Source organism: Antennarius striatus, chromosome 15 (assembly GCF_040054535.1).
Source record: "Antennarius striatus isolate MH-2024 chromosome 15, ASM4005453v1, whole genome shotgun sequence".
Taxonomy (NCBI): domain Eukaryota; kingdom Metazoa; phylum Chordata; class Actinopteri; order Lophiiformes; family Antennariidae; genus Antennarius; species Antennarius striatus.
In genome coordinates, this window is record NC_090790.1 from 1,962,654 (window position 1) to 1,985,348 (window position 22,695).

At 44.9% G+C, this 22,695-nt stretch overlaps 1 protein-coding gene across 2 annotated transcripts; it reads left to right on the forward strand.

The window, feature by feature from the left end:
- The first annotated feature begins 4,543 nt into the window (after positions 1–4,543).
- ythdc2 (YTH domain containing 2) lies at positions 4,544–22,684 on the forward strand. Of its 2 annotated transcripts, none has more exons than XM_068334340.1 (32): positions 4,544–4,648; positions 5,104–5,155; positions 6,107–6,263; positions 6,362–6,452; positions 6,537–6,733; positions 7,161–7,363; positions 7,458–7,624; positions 7,708–7,810; positions 8,035–8,191; positions 8,416–8,523; positions 8,646–8,785; positions 9,036–9,171; positions 10,536–10,662; positions 10,809–10,874; positions 10,996–11,165; positions 11,235–11,331; positions 12,375–12,462; positions 12,585–12,665; positions 12,758–12,840; positions 14,670–14,775; positions 15,461–15,580; positions 15,661–15,933; positions 16,438–16,564; positions 16,698–16,903; positions 17,921–18,104; positions 18,269–18,360; positions 18,588–18,707; positions 19,231–19,373; positions 19,611–19,767; positions 20,163–20,348; positions 21,462–21,644; positions 21,728–22,684. In XM_068334340.1, the coding sequence occupies exons 3-32, from the start codon at positions 6,113–6,115 to the stop codon at positions 21,797–21,799; spliced, it is 4,134 nt and encodes a 1,377-aa protein (XP_068190441.1). In that variant the 5' UTR covers positions 4,544–4,648; positions 5,104–5,155; positions 6,107–6,112; the 3' UTR covers positions 21,800–22,684. The 2 variants fall into 2 exon arrangements, with proteins under 2 accessions (XP_068190441.1, XP_068190442.1); XM_068334341.1 differs by having other exon boundaries at positions 9,039–9,171.
- The last annotated feature ends 11 nt before the right edge of the window (positions 22,685–22,695 follow it).

A 22,695-nucleotide genomic window follows, 5' to 3' on the forward strand; every position in this document is an offset into this window, starting at 1 on the left:
CAGTGTCCTCCATCTAACCCTGTCTTCTCATCCTCTTCTCTCACACCAACTACCTTCATGTCCTCTTTCACTACATCCATAAACCTCCTCTTTGGTCTTCCTCTAGGCCTCCTGCCTGGCAGTTCAGAACTCAGCATCCTTCTACCAATATATTCACTATCTCTCCTCTGGACATGTCCAAACCATCTCAGTCTGGCCTCTCTGACTTTATCTCCAGAACCTCTAACATGTGCTGTCCCTCTGATGGACTCATTCCTGATCCTATCCATCCTGGTCACTCCCAGAGAGAACCTCAGCATCTTCATCTCTGCTACCTCCAGCTCTGTCTCCTGTCTTTTCCTCAGTGACACTGTCTCTAGACCAAACAACATCGCTGGTCTCACCACAGTTTTGTACACCTTTCCTTTCATTTTAGCTGAAACTCTTCTATCACACATCACACCTGACACTTTCCTCCACCCGTTCCATCCTGCCTGGACACGCTTCTTCACCTCTTTTCCACACTCTCCATTGCTCTGGACTGTTGAGCCTAAGTACTTCAAATCCTCCACCTTCTTGATCTCTTCTCCCTGTAACCTCACTCTTCCACTTGGGTCCCTCTCATTCACACACATGTACTCTGTCTTACTGCGGCTAACCTTCATTCCTCTCCTTTCCAGGACAAACCTCCACCTCTCTAGCTTCTCCTCCACCTGTTCCCTGCTCTCACTACAGATCACAATGTCATCTGCAAACATCATAGTCCATGGAGATTCCTGTCTAACCTCGTCTGTCAGCCTGTCCATCACCATAGCAACAAGAAGGGGCTCAGAGCTGATCCCTGATGCAGTCCCACCTCCACCTTGAACTCCTCTGTCACACCTACACACACCTCACCACTGTCTTACAGTCCTCATACATGTCCTGCACCGCTCTAACATACTTCTCTGCCACTCCAGACTTCCTCATACAATACCACAGTTCCTCTCTGGACACCCTGTCATCAGCTTTCTCCAGATCTACAAAAACACAATGCAGCTCCCTCTGGCCTTCTCTGTACTTCTCTATCAACATCCTCAGAGCAAATACTACATCTGTAGTACTCTGTTTTGACATGAAACCATACTGCTGCTCACAAATGTTCACTTCTGCCCTTAGTCTAGCTTCCACTACTCTCTCCCATAACTTCATTGTATGGCTCATCAGCTTTATTCCTCTGTAGTTGCCACAACTCTGCACATCTCCCTTGTTCTTAAAAATGGGCACCAGCACACTTCTCCTCCATTCCTCAGGCATCTTCTCACCATCTAAGATCCTGTTGAACAACCCAGTCAGAAACTCTACTGCCACCTCTCCTAGACACTTCCAAACCTCTACAGGTATATCATCAGGACCGACTGCCTTTCCACTCTTCATCCTCTTCAATGCCCTCCTCACTTCATCCTGACTAATCTTTGCTACTTCCTGGTCCACAACAGTCACCTCTTCTAGTCTTTGTTCTCTCTCATTTTCCACGTTCATCAACTCTTCAAAGTACTCTTTCCATCTTCCCATCACACTACTGGCACCTGTCAATAGACTTCCATCCCTATCCTTAATCACCCTAACCTGCTGCACATCCTTCCCATCTCTGTCTCTCTGTCTTGCCAACCGGTATAGATCAGTCTCTCCCTCCTTACTGTCCAACCTAGCATACAAGTCATCATAAGCCCCTTGTTTGGCCTTTGCTACCTCTACCTTCACCTTACGCTGCATCTCCCTGTACTCCTGTTTACTCTCCTCAGTCCTCTCAGTGTCCCACTTCTTCTTAGCTAACCTCTTTCTCTGTATACACTCCTGTACCTCCTCATTCCACCACCAAGTCTCCTTATCTACTTTCCTTCCAGATGACACACCAAGTACTCTCCTACCTGTCTCCCTGATCACATTAGCTGTAGTTGTCCAGTCATCTGGAAGCACCTCCTGACCACCCAGAGCCTGTCTTAACTCCTTCCTAAAAGTCCTGCAACACTCTTCCTTTTTCAGCTTCCACCATTTCATCTTCTACTCTGCCTTTGCCCTCTTCATCTTCCTCACCACCAGAGTCATCCTACACACCACCATCCTATGCTGTTTTCCTACACTCTCACCTACCACTACTTTACAGTCACTGATCTCCTTCAGGTTACACCGTCTACACCAGATGTAGTCTACCTGTGTGCTCCTACCGCCACTCTTATAGGTCACTCTATGTTCCTGCCTCTTCTGGAAGAAAGTATTCACTACAGCCATTTCCATCCTTTTTGCAAAGTCAACCACCATCTGTCCTTCTGCGTTCCTCTCCTGGATACCAAACCTGCCCATCACCTCCTCATCACCTCTGTTTCCTGCACCAACATGTCCATTGAAGTCTGCTCCAATGACAACTCTCTCACTTCTAGGCATGCTCTGCATCACTTCATCAAAGTCCGACCAGAATTTCTCCTTCTCCTCCAGCTCACATCCTACCTGTGGAGCATACCCACTGACAACATTGAACATCACACCTTCTATTTCTAGCTTCAGACTCATCACTCTGACACTCTTTTTACCTCCAGGACATTCCTAACAAACTCCTCCTTCAAGATAACTCCTACTCCATTTCTCTTCCCATCTACACCATGATAGAACAACTTGAACCCTGCTCCTAAACTTCTAGCCTTGCTACCTTTCCACCTGGTCTCCTGTACACACAGTATGTCTACCTTCCTCCTCTGCATCATGTCAACCAACTCTCTACCTTTTCCTGTCATAGTTCCAACATTCAACGTCCCTACTCTCAGTCCTATACTCTTGGCGCTCCTCTTCTCTCTCTTCCTACGAACACACTTTCCTCCTCTCCTTCTTCGACCAACAGTAGTCCAATTTCCACCGGCACCCTGTAGGTCAACAGCACCGATGGCGGTCGTTGTTAACCCGGGCCTCGACCGATCCGGTATGGAAGTCATAGGTTTGATTCACATGTTTGATTTGGGAAAAGTTTTACGCCGGATGGCCTTCCTGGCGCAACCCTCCGTACTTATCCGGGCTTGGGACCGGCACAATAAGACACTGGCTTGTGTCCTCTTGTGGCTGCATTAGGTGTATGCTCTGTGTATGCTATACAGGAGGTAAACCATCACATGTCCTGCTTTTACCCCCAGCAGGTTAACTGTCATGTTGCCCCTGGGCATCACACTTCTGTTTCTCTTGTCTGCGTTCAGGTTCAGATCGTGATTCTCTGTTCTCACCAGGTTTCTGAGGTGTGGAAGACAATACGTTAATTTCGTTTTTCAAGTTCATCGCAGGTTTTATTCAAAGACAACATGTCCAAATTCAGGTCGTTTGATTTAAAAAGTCTCTTTTTAAAACGGCAGACAAGAAAAAACTAAAAGAAAAATTCAATACTGAGATGTAAGCAAATCAATCAATCTTTATTTAATTTAAAATTAAAAAAAATTAAAATTAAAATAAAGACCGATTTTTTATTTTATTTTAATTTAATTTAATTGAATTAATTAGAAAATCAGTCAATCGTTATTTAAATCGCTTAATTACATCATCAGACATTTGGAAGAACTCTAACAAAGAAAAGAGGGATGTAATCGCTGTGGAGCAGCTTTGTAATTATGTTATACATAGAAAATCTGTTAGCTAGTGTTCTCTGTATTACATTTGTTTTATTTTGCTACTGATGTGTACACATTGTTTCCCAAAAAAAGTATGTTTATTTTAATAATAAATATTTTTTTGATATATAAGGTGATGTCATGGTTTGGTTTGAACACAAGAAATATTTCTTGCCAGCAAAATGTATCGTACCTGCATGTTAGTGATGCTGTTGGTTTACAAAAACAGAAAACTAAGCCCCCTAATGTGACGTGCATACGGACAGAGGGACAGGCAGACCGGCAAGACTTTTGACTTTAAACACAACTTTATTTAAGCACATCAAATTTTTACACAAATGTCTTTAATTGTAAAACAAAAGTAATAAAAATCCTATTACATAATCAGACTTCCATCATCATCATAAAAACTGGGAATCAAAAGCCCGTCTGTGATCTAACACTGTCAATGTGGTGTTTTCATCAAATGTTGATGGACACTGGCCCTAGTTGGTCATTCTTGTTCTACACAGAAACAAAAGCACAGGACATTTTATCAGTGGCCTTAAACAGTAGTGTTGTGATGGAACCGTGTTGGATTTTGTGTGAGCTACCTCCAGCTCTGTCTCCTGTCTTTTCCTCAGTGACACTGTCTCTAGACCAAACAACATCTCTGGTCTCACCACAGTTTTGTACACCTTTCCTTTCATTTTAGCTGAAACTCTTCTAACCGGTTGTAAAAAAAAAAAGCACAATAATAACTGAGACATGAAAATAGCATGAACAGTTCGGCGATGAAAGGGAGTACAGGTAGAATAAAACATTCTGCAGTTGTCTCCGTTGACAGAGCAGGCCTGTCAGCAGTGGATGACGCGGTGTCATGCAGGAGCCGCGCAGCTCCAGCAGGGGGCAGTGGTGCGCCTCAGTGGATGTTGAGCGTCCTGTCAGACGACAGAAGAAGAACGTGTCCATAAAGAGTCTTTACCGGCCGGACGAGCCGACATCCGCGGCGGAGCGCCTCTCTCCTGACGGCACAGGAGCGCCGCAGTGAATATTCTGACCAGGTTCGGCCAGCAGACAGTTCCAGTGTGTTTTAGCGTCATTAGACCGTTAGAATAACGATGGCGTCACTGTTTAAATGGGTGATATGAAAGCTAGCGCTAATCAAGCTAACATCAACCCTCTGCGGGAACTTTAGTCTGACCGGAGTCTCAGCGCTTCTCAACAACATGACGCGTTTATCATTACACACCTTTATCATTACACCTTTATCATTACACCTTTATCATTACACCTTTATCATTACACCTTTATCATTACACACCTTTATCATTACACACCTTTATCATTACACCTTTATCATTACACACCTTTATCATTACACCTTTATCATTACACACCTTTATCATTACACACCTTTATCATTACACCTTTATCATTACACACCTTTATCATTACACCTTTATCATTACACCTTTATCATTACACACCCCTAACGGTAACTTTCTGTTTCACACAGACCCTGTCAGCTGTCCTAAGACGAGTTCTACCGTAATACCCCAAGCAAAGTGGTAAGAAGTACATGTAGACACTAACTGTGACGTAGAGACACCCCTCTGATTTAATGGCTCTCCCCTAGCAGGGGGGGGTCACATGTTACTGAGGAACAAGTAGTTTCCACACCGCTAAAGTGTGGTTTGAAGGGCGGGTCACCTGAGGTTAAAGGTTAACGGTGCCCAGGTAAAAGCAACAACTAGAACAAGGCAGTCACTCACTGCAACATCCTGCGACACCCCTGAATTCAAAATGTTACCCTGACCTACTGTCATAGGTCAAAGATAAAAGCTAGTGCTCTGACCTACTGTCATTGATCAAAGCAGTAGCTTTGATCAATGGTCTTACCCTGGCCTTCTCCCTCATCCTTCTATCTTATCCGGTTCCTGAGTACAAGAGTTAAAATTTGACCTTGACAATAATTTTCTCAAGGTCATCATCTCATTATTATCCCCTGTGCTGCCAGTCATGTTCTTTGTTTCATCTATCTGCAACGGCTGTGAAGATACACACACACACACACACACACACACACACACACACACACACACACACACACACACACACACACGTGTCTGTGTGTGTGTGTGTGTGTGTATTACAGGGTCTGTACACACTATATATGTGTGCTTAAACAACTACAGTGAGCTTCTAACTTTCCTTCAGCGATTATTAAAGTATACAGAATAAAAGTAAAAAGTAGTTTTCGGTACAGGATGGGTGTCCAGTGGAATATTCTCACAGCGTGTGTCATAACTGTCTCTGAGGGTTGTTTGGATGTCATTTGTCACACGTCCTGATCCACTCTGTCTTATCATTCAATGCGTTCACATTTTTCACTTTAAATCTTTGCTCATATGAAATAAAAGTGGTTAAGATAAAGCGTAGTGTCTTTGTGTTACTGACACATGGTGACAACAAGTATTCCTGTGGTGAGAAAGACTTGGTTTTTTTTGTTGTTGTTGCAGTGCATCATGTTTAACGGTTCACAGAAACCAGCCAGCAACCAGAAGAAAACTCCCCGTGGCTCCATGTCTAACGGCCTGAAGGAGATTTGCATTGAGGAGGATGTGAAGATAGCACTGACCCTCTCCCTGGAGAGGTTCAGCTACAGCGACCAGAAAGGTCTCTGTGTTTCTGGTTTTACAGCAGGACAATAACAGCGTCACACCGTGGTGGGTTCCTCACGTAATAACTACTCTGTCCTGTATTTCACCAATCAGAGATGGAGTTTCCATCGTCCCTGTCCAGCACTGAGAGGGCCTTCGTCCACCGAATGGCTCAGTCCCTGGGTTACGTTTCTAAGAGCAAAGGGTGAGTTTCTCCCCCAGGACTGAGTTCATCAACCCTCTGAAGGTACGACCTACTGAGAAACTTGTCTCTCTTTTCTCATTTCAGGAAAGGATCAGATCGCTTCCTCACTGTCAGGAAGAAAGACTGTCCGGACCGACACTGTCCCAGCATGCCTTTCAGTCCCTCCCCCAATTCTATGTATTTAATCCGCAGCCTGCTGCAGAAGTTTCCCGTCAGCAGTAAGGAGCGCAGCGACCTGCAGCCCAACAGTAAAACTGGGATGTTTGCGGCGTTAGACCCCAGTGAGTATAAAGTCCTTCAGCTGTAACTGTGGGGGGGTGTAATGGTTCATGGATGAAGTAAAGGTGTGTTTATCATTCTACTACACATATTTGTTTTACAGTCATTTATCTAAGCACAAAATAAATGTTTTAAGTCATTGGAGGCGTCTCATCAGTACCTCAGATGTCTGGATGGTGGTTCTGATGCCGGTCCTGGTGGTTCTGTTCACCTTTAAGCAGACGTGTTGATTTCTTCCTGGACTCTCATCGCTGTTTGTAACTTCGTTGATGCTGGAAATGTCTGGAAAAATCTTTACAGAACTTACTGCACAGCTTTTCAGATGAAATTGTACATGTTCAGTGTTCAGTTCTGTGTCAGGGGGATCAAACGTGTGTGTCCAGTCACCTGGTGTGTTGGGTCACGTAATGTTCTTTATTTCCGCTGCAGACAACAGTTGTGGCAGCGAGAGGGAGAGCGGACGCCTGAACAGCAGTCTACCCATGGTGCCTTGGAGCAGGAGTCCATCCAAGCTGGACGGTTTTCGGTGCTCCCTCCCTGTGCACGAACACAAGGAAGAGATCCTCCAGCTGATCAGAGACAACAGGGTGGTGCTGGTGGTGGGGGAGACCGGCTCTGGAAAAACCACTCAGGTGGGTCGGTCAGGAATAAATGTGCGTCCTCCTCTGAGGCCGGTGAACGTGATGCGACACAAATATCCGGTTTGATTGACTGTGAACTCTTCAGATCCCACAGTTCCTGCTGGATGAGTGCAGCAGAAACCAGGAGCCTTGCAGGATCTTCTGCACTCAGCCCAGACGTCTGGCCGCCGTGGCCGTGGCCGAGAGGGTCGCAGCCGAGAGAGGAGAGAGCGTGGGTCAGACGGTGGGCTACCACATCAGGCTGGAGAGCAGGTACCTGTGACCAAAGGGCTGCTTTTACACAGCAGGACGTGTCAGCTCCGCCATTATCGTACCTGATGGCTTCCAATCCTCAGGGTCTCCCCCAAAACCATGCTGACGTTTTGCACCAGTGGGGTTCTCCTCAGAACGCTGATGAGTGGAGACGCCAGCCTGACCAACGTCACTCACGTCATCGTGGTGAGCGTCACGACTGCAGATAGTCAAAGACTCATGAGCTCTAAAGAAGACGTGGTTTTAGCAGAAGTTACAGGACATTCTGATGTCTCTGAAAAAGATTTCTCCTTCGCAGCAGTTTTTGACCTCTATGCTGATGACATGTCTGATGGCTACAAATGAGAATCTAGTGTTGAAGTGGCGACGGCGTGTCTGTGTTGTCATTGTTCCTCGCTGTGTGTCACCAGGACGAGGTGCACGAGCGCGACGGCCTGACTGACTTCCTGCTCACTAAATTAAGGGATATTCTTCAGAACATCCCGTCTCTGAAGCTGATCCTGTCCAGCGCCGCTCTGGACGTGGACCTGTTCCTCCAGTATTTTGGCTCCTGTCCCGTCATCTACCGTAAGTCCTTCTCCTATCATTTGTTCCATTCTTGAATTTGACTGTGTGTCCATTTTGCCCCAATATGTCAATATAATAAGTTATAGGGAAATAAAAACAGTCAAAATAGGTCAGGGCTGTAAGGGTTAATATAATAGATATCATTCTGAATATCGATGTAGGACACGACTACATGAATCAATGAGGCTCATCTTTTGTCATATCAAATCGAACTGTGTTTCCAGTCAAAGGGCGGCTGTTTGAGGTAACAGAACTGTTTCTGGAGGACGTCCTGAGGCTGACGGGCTTCAACAAACACGACTCCAAGAAGCACAAGGAAGAGACAAAGAAAAGTATGAAGTTTTTTATTAATCACGTCAGTTTAGTCTGACTGAATGAAAAGAATATGTATGTATTCCTGCACCAGGCTGTCTCTATTTCTGCTCCTAATGGTGTCCCCCATACTTTGTTTCAGAGGAGAAGAAACAGAATTGTTTGACAGAATGGTGTAAAACAGTGGAAAATCGTTGTAATGAAGAACAACAGAGAACCACTGAGACAAACTTCCTCCAGGACGGCAGCGCCCTGGAAGCAGACAGCACATTTAACAAGATGGTAAATCGTCCACACACTCATCAGGTACTAAATAGTGATACACACACCTGTGGCTGGACTTCAACAGGACACAATCCGGTTCTGGTGGGGACTGAGCTCCCCTTTAGCGCTGATTCAGCAAAGGATGGGTCCTCTCCTTCACAACCCAGCTTCAGGCTTCACAGGCCTCATCAGTTTAAGTTGTGTTTGTGTTTTTTAACTTGTCCATCGTTGCTCATTTGCTGAGTCAGCATGTGTTTGTTTCTGGCAGAAGGACGTCGTCAGCGAACAGTTGGCCCCCTGGCTGGTGAAGGAGATGGACTCCTGCATCACTAAAATCTTCCTTGATGAAGACCAGGATGCTTTCGTTCAGCTCTTCAACCTCATCCTCTATGAAAACGTTGATGGTACGTTTCTTAGCACTGACTTTTGAATAGTTCTGTGTATTTGTGACACCTTCTATCCTTTGACATTCCAATTTTATATCCATCATTTTCAGGAACGTCACTATTATAATGTACATCATAGATTTGGTATTGTGTGATTAGAGCTATTGAGATATGAGTCCATAAGTACCAACTACTGTATGTAGTATTGTACTGTATTTTAACTTGTACTCTGTTTTTAAACTAAACAGCTTTGGTTAACCATGACCTGGAGAACTGAGAACCTACACAGACATCTAAACATACCAATTTATTTTTTCAAATGTAGAGCAATTCTTTAACGTTTTTATAAACTACAGGAATCCCTGTTAAAAAATCATCTCTGTCCTTATCGGGTAGAGATCAAACAAACACTGAACACAATACAAATACAGGGAGTCCTCAGGATATGAACATAAATGGTTCTGACAGTTTGTTCATTAGCTGTATTTTAGATTTAAAAGTATTAGCAGCTCCCAATCTGTGGAAACCGGGTCCAAATGGCCCGTTGAGTGTTAAAGGTTACCGACCCCTGTTGTAGATGTTACATGGGACAGTCAGCATTTCTTCATGATTCTTCAAAGTTTAACACATGCTTACTGCGAGTTTGTCTGTGTTTTAGTTGTAGAGTAAAATTCAGAGTTCATTTTACCTCCAGAAAGTAGTGCATCCCTGGGATGCGCTTCAAAAAATGTGTGCATCCCAACATGACGTTTATACATGCCAAAAGTAATAACAGAACATACGGTAGAAGAGTATGCAAGGATTGAGTTTTGCCAATAGTACAATATAAACTTCATTTGAATGATTTTATTAATAATTACGACATAACTGTTTAAGTAAAAAGAAAAAAAGGAAATTACATTATTATTATCAAAATGTTAAAGCCTGGTGGTCATAGAAATAAAGATGTATTACAGTTTGTTTTTTTCACTTTTGCTTTTCACTCAATAGTTTTCTCCTGTGGACACTGCTCCAAGCTGACAGCCTTCACACACATTTCTCTTTAGCTGTACTCATTGTTTTGTCTTGGGTGCTGACATTTAGCCGCGCGTCACTCATGGAAACAATCGCATCAATTGCGGTACAAATGTTTGGATTTTTGCTGATTTTCGTTTGTGCCGTCTACAGTAATATCTGTGTCTTTTCCTTCATGAACTTTTTTATTTTTTATTTTTTATTGTAAGTATTTAAAGTTTGCGTCCTGTCTGACGATGGTGCGTGCCTGTCAGAAAACGTGGGTCAAGGACGCCAGGACGCACGCAAACGACAACACTGAGAATGAGTGATTGTGTTGGAGTGTGAATGCTCTCTCTGTTTCCTCTCTGCCGTGATGCTCTACATAGTGGACTACAGACACAGTCAGACGGGGTCCACGCCTCTGATGGTAGCTGCTGGCCGGGGTTTCCTCCCCCAGATGGAACAGCTTCTCTGCATCGGAGCCAACATCAACACGAAGGCTTCCAACGGATGGTAGGACATCTGTCGTGTTGAAAACCTGCTAGTTGATCAAAGATTAAAAGGCTAATGTGTGAAGCACGACTTGTCGTTCTGTGTGTGATCCATATGGTAACAAGACTCAGTAATTCCTCCCTACTCCTGTTTCCATCTGATTTCAGGACAGCTCTAGACTTTGCTCGACACTTCCAGCAGACAGACGCCATTGATTTACTCACATCTTCCATGTAAGGGTCATGAGGACTGCTGCACAAGACACAAGAAACCACATGAAGTAACGTCCTGTCCGGATTTCAAGAGGGTGTTGTGTACAGTCTCCTGATATGCTACACATGTATTCTTTTCCAGTCCTTTGTTGGAGGGGGGCAGCCTGGATGAAACACAATTGGTGGAGGAGGACCTGAACACCGAGGACCAGGAGCTGCTCAGAACGTATCACAACAGCTTTGATGATGAGTTGGTGGACCTCGACCTCATCATGGATTTACTGCACAACATCTCCCTCACCACCAGTGATGGTGAGCCTCAGCACGTCACTCGTCGTTTCTCTAGTGAACTGGACCGTTCCTGACCCTGTTGGCTTTTAGGGGCTGTGCTGATCTTCCTTCCTGGATACGATGAAATCGTGACACTCAGGGACCGCATCCTGTATGACGACCAGAGGTTCTCCACCTGCTCTGACAGGTGAGCTACAGACCAAAGCAGAGGAAACTGGACACTGTGTGAACATCATGCAGTATAGTTGGGTTCAGTTAGAAATTACGATTACTGTATTTTCCGCACTATAAGGCGCACCTAAAAGCCTAAAATGTTCTCATAATCCCGTAGTGCGCCTTATAATCTGGTGCGTCTTATATATGGATTAATATTCATATTAATATTGGTTAAAAACATGATCGCTGAAAATAAGCCGGCAGTCTGGCCGCCAGTCATGCCGCACTCCGCCACCAGAGGAGCCCCCTCACAAGGTACTCGGGCCCACGCCCCCTAACAACGGTCGTCAAGGGGCGTCACCGAAGTCCCGGCTCTGACTGAGCTGCTCTCAGACGGTAGAGCAGACTGTAGGAGCACCGGAGCACAATATTTAATTAATAAACGAAGACGAAAGTCGGAGCTTAAATATCTGCTTCGAACTTCAGATCAGGAAATAATCCGCTCTGTTCGCACTGACTGCACTCGTAATGAATTTAACCAGTTTTTAATGTCAGGTTTTGTAATATGTGTGTTGACTTCTTTCTAAGATGGTAAAGTGATCAAGTGATCAGGTTTCCTTGATGAGCCTCAGAATGGATTATTGACATAACAACAGGGTCCATTCAAAGGTAGTCAGGAAGTCAGGAATGCAATCATGACTGTCTGAGCAGCGCGGCTCCATCTAGTGGACAGATTGCGTAACTACAGTTTATTATTGTTTTTATTGTGTGCGCCTTATAATCTGGTGCGCCTTATATATGAAATAAATTATAAAACAAACAAATTATTGAGGATGCGCCTTATAGTCCAGTGCGCCTTATAGTGCGGAAAATACTGTAAGTTAGAAATTTTTATATTTTATTAAAAATGTTAAATAATCTCCACTACTACTCCACTAGTATTTCATGTAAATGTGAACTCAGTCCTAGATTTTTCTTGTCTGAATTATTACATACCGGTATATAAAGGTTTAAAGGGGTCTTATTTATTTGTGCCGTTAACAAGATAAAGCAGAGCAGCCTGTTGTCTCTCAGGTACCAGGTGTTCACACTACATTCAGACATGCTGACTCTGGACCAAAAGAGAGCCATGAAGACTTCTCCACCTGGTGTCAGGAAAATAGTGAGTCATTAGACTACGTTCTCATGTCATCATTTGTTACGATGAATAATAGAATAACATCTTTTTGGATGGATTTTTTTGATTCACTGGCTGGATTTGAACTGGTCTGTTTTTCCTTCCAGATTCTCTCCACCAACATCGCAGAGACGAGCATCACCATCAATGATGTTGTGTTTGTGATTGATTCAGGAAAGGTTAAAGAGGTACAGTGACTTGTACCTGTAACACAGGTGTAACAAAAAGCATTGAGAATGAACTGAGGTCTGTTTGTTTGTTTGTTTGTTTCCTGTGGAAGAAATCCTTTGACGCTCTCAGTCACGTGTCCATGCTGAAGGCTGTGTGGATCTCCAAAGCCAGCGCTCTGCAGAGAAAGGGAAGGTAAGGCCCTGAACCAGGGATAGTGAAGTACTCTGATTACTAAGGTAAAGTACAGCGACAGAAGCTCCTGACCTGGGCCACAGAGACGCAGCACTGGACTGTAGCTCAGTGTCCAAAGTACTTTTTTTGGATGAAAGCAAATTTTGCATGTCAATCAGAAATCAGGGTGTCAGAGTCTGGAGGAAGACTGGGGAGAAGGAAATGCCAAAATGTTAAGTCCAGTGTCGAGTACCCACAGTCAGTGATGGTCTGGGGGGGCATGTCATCTGTGTTGGTCCAGTGTGTTTTATCAAGGGCAGGGTCAATGCAGCTATCAGGAGATTCTGGAGCACCTCATGGGTTCATAACTGAACATAATTATTTGAAGGTTGATTTTTTTTTCATTAAAAACACTTTTTTTATTGGTCGGGTGAAATATGCTAATTTTTTAAGATAGGGATTTTTGGTTTTTCTTTTTTGCCGACATCATCAATATTAAAACAATAGAAGGCTTGAACTACCTCAGTTGTGTGTGATGAATCTAAAATATATGAAAGTCTAATGTTTATCAGAACATTAGAGAAAATAATGAACTTTATCACAATATGCTAATTTTTTGAGAAGGACCTGTGTAAGGTGGAACTTTTCAGCCAACGTTTATCCATTGACTTCCTCAGGAGAAGTTGAGGAACAGCGATCCAAGCTGAAGGAAGACAAATGCTACCTGATAGGAAATCAATAAATCAATTGACTGATTGTTTCAGTAGAGCCATTAAGTGACAGTCCTTATAGACTGGAAACTGTTGATCTGTGTTCTGTCACCAGTTGGTGATTTCTATAGAGGAAGGCCACTTTTTCTCAGATGGGTGTGATTGACAGGTGTGGTGGTGTTCTGATGGTGTTCTGATGGTGTTCTGGTTGTGTTCTGATGGTGTTCTGGTGGTGTTCTGGTGGTGTTCTGATGGTGTTCTGGTGGTGTTCTGGTTGTGTTCTGATGGTGATCTGGTGGTGTTCTGATGGTGTTCTGGTGGTGTTCTGGTGGTGTTCTGATGGTGTTCTGATGGTGATCTGGTGGTGTTCTGGTGGTGTTCTGGTGGTGTTCTGATGGTATTCTGATGGTGTTCTGATGGTGATCTGGTGGTGTTCTGCTGGTGTTCTGATGGTGAACTGGTGGTGTTCTGGTGGTGTTCTGATGGTGTTCTGGTGGTGTTCTGGTGGTGTTCTGGTGGTGTTCTGATGGTGTTCTGGTGGTGTTCTGGTGGTGTTCTGGTGGTGTTCTGATGGTGTTCTGGTGGTGTTCTGATGGTGTTCTGATGGTGTTCTGGTGGTGTTCTGATGGTGTTCTGGTGGTGTTCTGATGGTGATCTGGTGGTGTTCTGGTGGTGTTCTGATGGTGTTCTGATTGTGTTCTGGTGGTGTTCTGATGGTGTTCTGGTAGTGTTCTGATGGTGTTCTGGTGGTGTTCTGGTGGTGTTCTGATGGTGTTCTGGTAGTGTTCTGGTGGTGTTCTGATGGTGTTCTGGTGGTGTTCTGATGGTGTTCTGATGGTGTTCTGGTGGTGTTCTGAAGGTGTTCTGATGGTGATCTGGTGGTGTTCTGGTGGTGTTCTGGTGGTGTTCTGATGGTGTTCTGGTGGTGTTCTGGTGGTGTTCTGATGGTGATCTGGTGGTGTTCTGGTGGTGTTCTGATGGTGTTCTGGTGCTGTTCTGGTGGTGTTCTGATGGTGATCTGGTGGTGTTCTGGTGGTGTTCTGATGGTGATCTGGTGGTGTTCTGGTGGTGTTCTGGTGGTGTTCTGGTGGTGTTCTGATGGTGTTCTGATGGTGTTCTGATGGTGTTCCTCGTCCACAGAGCCGGCCGCTGCAGACCGGGAATTTGCTTCCACCTTTTCAGTCGACTCAGGTTCAACAACATGCTGGAATTCCAGGTTCCACAACTGCTGCGGATGCCCCTGCAGGTACACACACACACACTCACACACACACACAACACACACACACACTCACACACACACACACTCACACACACAAACACACACACACACACACAAACACACGCACGTACGCGCACACACACACACACACACACACACACACACACACACACACATAAACACACACACACACGCACGCACACACACAGGACACACACACGCACGCACACACACAGGACACACACACACACACACACACACACGCGCACTCACACACGCACGCACGCACGCACGCACTCACACACACACACACACACACACACACACACACACACACACACACACACACACACACACACACACACACACACACACACACACACACACACACACACACACACACACAACATTCACCCTGGTTTATCTAGAGTCCTGTTTTGCTCCAGAACCACAGCATTCAGTGCTGTCTGTATGTCAGTGGGTCTGCTGTGAGTTAGTGAGTGATGTCTCTGATGTGTCCACTGGGGGTCACTAATAACCTCGTGACCAGGTGAAGTTCTCCATTCCCACTGCGGCTGGAGTTCCTGTGTTTCACTCTGCATTGTGTATGTATTTGAATGCAGTACACCTGGATGAGTACCAACACAGTACTCCGTACAGACGCTGTAGTATTAAAGGTCCTAGTGATAACGTGTCCCGTGCGTCACAGGAGCTGTGCCTGCAGACCAAGCTCCTGGCCCCCTGCTGCTGTCCAGTGGCTGAGTTCCTTTCCAAAGCCCCACAGCCCCCTCCTCTGCATTCCATCAGGAACGCTGTCCAGAGGCTGAAGGTAACAAACGCTGCTCTGACCTTTGACACAAGCCCCCACATACCTCTGCTACAGTACTGACACCATAAATCTCTCACCAGAATATAGACGCCATGGACCAGAAGGAAAACCTGACCCATCTGGGCTACTACCTCGCTGATCTGCCTCTGGAGCCCCACCTGGGGAAGATGGTGTTGTGTGCTGTGGTTCTCAAGTGCCTGGACCCCGTCCTGACCATCGCCTGCACGTTGGCCTATCGTGACCCCTTCATCCTTCCTGCCCAGGGTTCCCACAAAATAGCTGCTCTAAACTGCCGCAAACGTTTCACCGGCAACACCTTCAGTGACCACATGGCCCTCCTGGGGGCCTTCCAGGTGAGCCGTGGTTTAAGGAGGGGTTTTTCTTTTACATTTAATACACACGCATGTACATTTTTTACATGCATGTGAAGTAAACATCATATAATAGAGGATTCTGTTTTGCTGCTGTAGGGAAATCTTCCCAGACGTGTCTGTAAACACATGCTGTAAACAGTCTGACGCAAATTCTTAATTTTATAGTAATAATAATAATTATTATTATTATTGATGATAATAATAACAATAATACATTTTATAGTAATAATAATTATTATTGTAATTATAATACTATATAGTAATAATATTATGGGAGTTATTTGTTTTAGTTTGCTGTTAGAATGAAGAAGTTAGATGTAATCTTCAGTGGTCAGTGGAGATGTTTATTCCTCCTGCGGACTCTTTATATAAAGTTTATGAATTATTCTTATTTATTAAATAACAAAGGTATTAACATGACAAGCTGACAGTTTAGCGCGGCTGCTCTGGTTGAACACGTGTGTTTGCTCTTGTTGTTCTCAGGCCTGGCAGAAGGCCCGCAGAGACGGCTGGGAGAAGTCCTTCTGTGAGAAGAACTTCCTGTCCCAGCCCACCATGGACATGATCCTGGGCATGAGGACACAGCTGCTGGGGCAGCTCCGCGCTGTGGGTCAGTCCTACCCGCATCTCACCTGTTAAATCATTCAGCATGACGCTCACTTCTTGACTTCGCTGCTGTCACTTCAATGAATTATGGGTATAGACGGTTTATGTCATGTTTGAATCTTCCTGTTTGCCCCCAGGTTTCGTCCGGGCTCGTGGGGACAGTAATATCTGTGACGTGAACCAGAACTCAGAGAAGTGGGCCGTGGTGAAGGCAGCGCTGGTGGCTGGGATGTACCCCAACCTGGTGCACATCAACAAGGAGACGGCAACGTTCTCCAGTAACAGAGAGAAGAAGGTGCTGTTCCACCCCACGTCCGTCCTGAACCGCCCCCAGATGAAGAAGGTAGGCAGAGGGCCTTCATGTGGGAGGGTGGGTCTGACACTGGTCACAGCTCTCTGCTCTGGTATCAGGTCCTGTTTCATTAAACGTGGTTGTCATGGTGATGATGCATGAAACAGCCACCTCTACTGAACCTCTTATCTCTCATCTGTGTTCCTCTAATCTGCTACCAGAGACTGGAATGTCTTAACTTCCTTTTTTCTGACGTTGTGTTGGTTGAACAAACATTTTCTGCCTCTTTTGTTTAAATGTTTAAAGAGAAGAACTTTGACCCGCTCCATGGAACCAAGACCAAACCAGAGAAGTTATATTTTTTAATGTTCTGGAACAGAATCGGTTATTCAAAATAATTGTAACCAGTGAATATCGGTGTTTTTTAGTTCTTAAAAAAAAATCTGACCACGTTTGAGACATCTACAGAATGTAAACTAATTACCTTAACTGTCAATTTAAAAGTCCTAAAGCTACCTACCTATTTATATTTACCAGGAACATTATTATCTAATCAGTTCAAGAACTTCAGTTATAATTCTGTTTCTGTTCAGAATGAACCGATTGATTCTGGTTCAAAGCCCCGTTATAAATGGATTGTGTGGGTTTGAACTATGCAGAAATGGATTCATTCCAGCACACTTTGATGGTTGTCTCAGACCGATCAGAGGTCATCAGTGTTTTCATGTCACTCTGCAGTGACTGCTCTGTTTTGGAGGCAGCAGGTCTGTTTATCTGATGGAAAACCAAAAGGAACTGCAGTGGGTCGAGTCTCTGAGCCCACAGAGATGAAACCTTTACAGCAGTCAAACGTAGATTCTGCTCTGTGTTGGAAAAATCTTTCTTTGTGGCAGACAAATGTGATCTTATTTAGTATTTTGTGTGTTCTAGTTAATGTTTAGACACATTTAGTGATAAATCTTTCATAAATGAACAAAGACTTGTGGGTGGAGTCACGTCTGGGTTGTTGGTTTGATGCTTCTGACGACAGGAGTTGAATTTCCCTGTCTTGTGTGTTTTGTTGTGTAGAACAGCCCAGCAGCACCGGCCTATCCCACTGACTGGTTGATCTATGACGAGATGAGCCGGGGTCACAGGATGGCCAGCGTCCGCTGCTGCTCCATGGTGACCCCCATCACCGTGGCCATATTTGGAGGATGTGCCAAACTTCCCAGCTCCGCCCTCCAACAGCCTGCAGCGCAGACAGCTGCTGGTAAGAATGGACATGAAATGTGGTTTTGTTAAACGTGAGCTCAGCTGAAGGACTAAATGCTTAATATTTCATGGCGTAACGACACACCTGGTCCAGAAGCTCCCTCCTCCAGGTGAGGGTTGATCCTACCGGGTCAGATTTACCCTCCCTGTTGTTCCCTGCAGGCGCTCCACCCGATGACATCAGCGACAGCGAGACGGAGGACTTCGCTGGGCTGAGGATCGACGAGGGCCTCCTGTTCCAGATGGACAGAGAGGTGAGCGTGACTGACCGTTTACCGTTGTAACCCCATCAGTAATAAGTCAAGCAGGGGTTCAACTCTGTTGGATCGTAGATGCTAATTTTATTTATAGGCAGCTTTAACACTGAAGGTACAGCAGTTGAAAACAGACGATTCAATACAAACATAAAGGAATTTTTAAGGATTTACAGCTGAAATGAGATTTGGTGCTGAATATTTTTTCATGCTGGTTTTATTCTTAGGTTGCAGAGCTGGTGTTCGAACTGAGGCAGAAATGGCAAAATCTGTTCCTCAGGAGAATCCACCCTGTTTCCAAGCCGTGGTCACAACAAGACGAGGCCGTCGTCCAGACGCTGGTTTCTGTGAGCCACCAGTTTAACTTTCATTCACACAGGAAACACAGGACAAATGTTGGACCAGTAGTAGCTTCAGACAAAAAGAATCTTCATAACAGTCACCTCAGTCACAAACCAGAACTCATTCTTGCTCACTTTGGTGTTTTTGAGAAAAATAATGTGAATATTCATCTCCTTTAATTGTATTTGTTGATGATGTTAAAGGTATTAATGCTCAAGGTATTCAAATCAATAAACCAACAATGGTGCCCAAATGTATGGGCAGGCTTAGTTTGCTTTAAATCATTATTGCACACTCTCAGTAAATCCTAAAAACTTCGTTTCACTTCTCAAACGTCACTGTTTTGGTCTGCTATACCATAAATTAAACTGAAATTGCAGATCCAAAAAAACCAATGATTTATAAAAGAAAATCTTGAGACTCCTCAGGCGTGCCCAAACGTTTTCCTCCCCCTGCGCTGACCCGTCTCTTCATGAGTTTTCTCCCAAATTGCTGACGTTGATCAGTTTTTAACGGACGTTCTCTCAGGTTTTGGCGGCGGAGGAGGAGGCAGCGGGTCTGCAGCAGCCCACCGGGATCGGGCAGAGACCCTGGCCCATGTCCTCAGAGGAGGGGGCTTTCTCTGGCAGGACCTCCAGGAACGGCCGACCCCCCAGTGCCATCAAAGACAAGTATGTGACAGTCATTGTGCTGTAAATGTTGTTAAAACATTCCTTCTGTCTGATTGGTCGATTAGTGCAGTAAAGGTGGATGTAAAGACTGTGAAGGTCATATTGTCTCCAGTAACGCTCTGGAAACGAACAAACGTACCTGAAATGTGTCGACTGTCCTGTGCTGCTGATTTACGGCTCGTGTCTGGACACTAGACATGAAATCTTCTCACATCATCTCATCTTGTTTCTGCTCAGATCTCGTAGGACACCGGCTACCTCAGGGGCCCTGCAGGTAAAGCCCCACCTCAGGGAGGAGCCCCCTCTACCCATAAACCCGTTCTCTGGGCGTCACTCCTCCAGTAGCTCCTCCTGCTCTGCATCAGTGGACGGCGCTGCCCCCTCCCCAGTGAAGGTATTCACTCTGCTGAACCTGTGGGCTTCTTCCTGCTGCTTTGGTTATGACATTTGTTAACATCTACCCATCTGTTAACGGGGAGTATTTGTTGTGAAAACTGTCACTTTCTGGAGTGAGTTTTAGAGTTCACTTCAGAGATCCTCATGGGGACACTCAGTTTATAACACAGGGGCCTGATCAACAATGTTATCATCAGCACTGTACATGTTTCTCCTTTCGCTGATGACAGTCTTGTCTCCAGTGGTGTCACTAGAAGCTCTGAAACAGCAACACAGCTGCCTAGAACACAGCTAGCTGTGTGAGGAGAAGGAGTGTCTGATTCATTTTGATTTTATCTTAACTACAAACCCTTAAGAATGGAGGACAATGAATTAAAATGCATGTGTCCGCAGGTCTTCAGTCTGTCATCAGTGCGATACTTCATCATGAAGAGCAGCAACATCAAGAACATAGAGATCTCCCAGCAGAAGGGCATCTGGTCCACCACACCCATCAATGAGAGCAGACTGGTCAAAGCCTTCACCGACAACAACCTGGTCATCCTCATCTTCTCTGTTCAGGGCTCCGGACAGTTCCAGGTACCAACAGACTCTAAAACTTTACACCATTAACACCAGTAACACCAGTAACACCATTAACACCAGTAACACCATTAACACCATTAACACCAGTAACACCATTACACCAGTAACACCATTACACCATTACACCAGTAACACCATTACACCAGTAACACCAGTAACACCAGTAACACCAGTAACACCAGTAACACCATTAACACCAGTAACACCATTAACACCATTACACCAGTAACACCATTACACCAGTAACACCATTACACCAGTAACACCATTAACACCATTAACACCATTACACCAGTAACACCATTACACCAGTAACACCATTAACACCATTAACACCAGTGACACCATTACACCAGTAACACCATTAACACCATTAACACCAGTAACACCAGTAAAACCAGTAACACCATTAACACCATTAACACCAGTAACACCAGTAAAACCAGTAACACCATTAACACCAGTAACACCAGTAACACCATTAACACCATTAACACCAGTAACACCAGTGACACCAGTAACACCAGTGACACCCGTAACACCAGTAACACCAGTAACACCATTAACACCAGTAACACCATTACACCATTAACACCATTACACCAGTAACACCATTACACCATTAACACCATTACACCAGTAACACCATTACACCAGTAACACCATTAACACCAGTAACACCATTAACACCAGTAACACCAGTAACACCATTAACACCAGTAACACCATTAACACCAGTGACACCATTAACACCAGTGACACCATTAACACCAGTGACACCATTGACACCATTGACACCATTAACACCAGTGACACCATTAACACCAGTAACACCAGTAACACCAGTAACACCATTACACCATTAACACCATTACACCAGTAACACCATTACACCAGTAACACCATTAACACCAGTAACACCATTAACACCATTAACACCAGTGACACCATTAACACCAGTGACACCATTAACACCAGTGACACCATTAACACCAGTGACACCATTGACACCATTAACACCTTAACACCAGTAACACCATTAACACCAGTAACACCAGTGCACATGTTCAGTGTAGACAGGAAACTGACTCAGGTGTGTGTGAACAGGGCTACGCTCGCATGACCTCAGACGTCAGTCAGGAGAGCTGCCCGGACTGGAACTTCATGGGACTGGGGGGGGTTTTCAGGGTGGAGTGGATCCACAAGGAGACCCTCCCTTTCCATTTCACCAAATACATCCTCAACCCGTGGAACGAGAACAAGATGATCCAGGTCAGCAGGGACGGACAGGTGAGCCCACACGGCGTTCCCTGGGGGGGGGGGGCCAGGTGAGCGTCCGTCCCGTTGACGTCCTGCTGTCGTCTCCCCCACAGGAGTTGGAGCCGCAGACGGGCAGCCAGCTGCTGTCGCTGTGGGACGGGTTCTCAGACTTCAGTCACACCTAACAGGAGTCTGCGTCGGTCTCAGGGTACATCCTATAATACTCCATGTTTCACCTCCACTTCCCCGTCAGCACTGCGTTCAGAGTTCATGTGCGACGGCAGAACGGCAGGCGGAGGCTGATTGGTTGGACCGTTGTCTCGTGTTTCAGGACTTAACAAGCCTCTCATTCATTCATTCATTCATGTTGTCAAAGGTTGTCTTTAATGATGAAGTCCAGCACACGTTGGGATGGATTCAGACCTTATTGTTCTGATGACGTTTGAAGATTCGATGTTAACATTTTAACATCGTCTGCAAAGCTAGAAATGTTGACATACAGTTTTAGAATTTGACGCTAGATGTTTACAGTGGTTTGGTTTTGTTCCTTCATGAAGAACATATATATATATATATATATATATATATATATATATATATATATATATATAGTGTTGGTGCTCATTGTGTTCATGGCTGAATAGTGATGTCCTCATTAAAGCTGGTTGTTGGAGCGATGCTGTCTGGCAGACAGGAAGTCATTAAAGACACTCACAGGTTGAGGAGAAGTTTGAAGCCTGGTGGTGTTTTTGTGGTCTCTGAAGTGCTGCTGAATTAAAAACACCAAACCTGCTCCAGATATCTACATCCAGCTGAACCTTCAACATCCACCCTCTGCTCCTCTTCTGCTGGATGTATGGGTATCGGAATTCACCTCATCCATCTGCGTCACCACCACCACCCGTAGTCCTGGATTATTCAGTCACAGATAGAAATGCTGTGGTAACAAACATCTCCAGTTATTTCATAACTGGAGATGTTTGTTCATGAAGAATGGTGTCTGGATCTACAGCAGGTTCACAGCAACTAAAGGTTGAATCCCTACAGACTAAAAACGGAGATGTTAGGGTTACATTTGGGA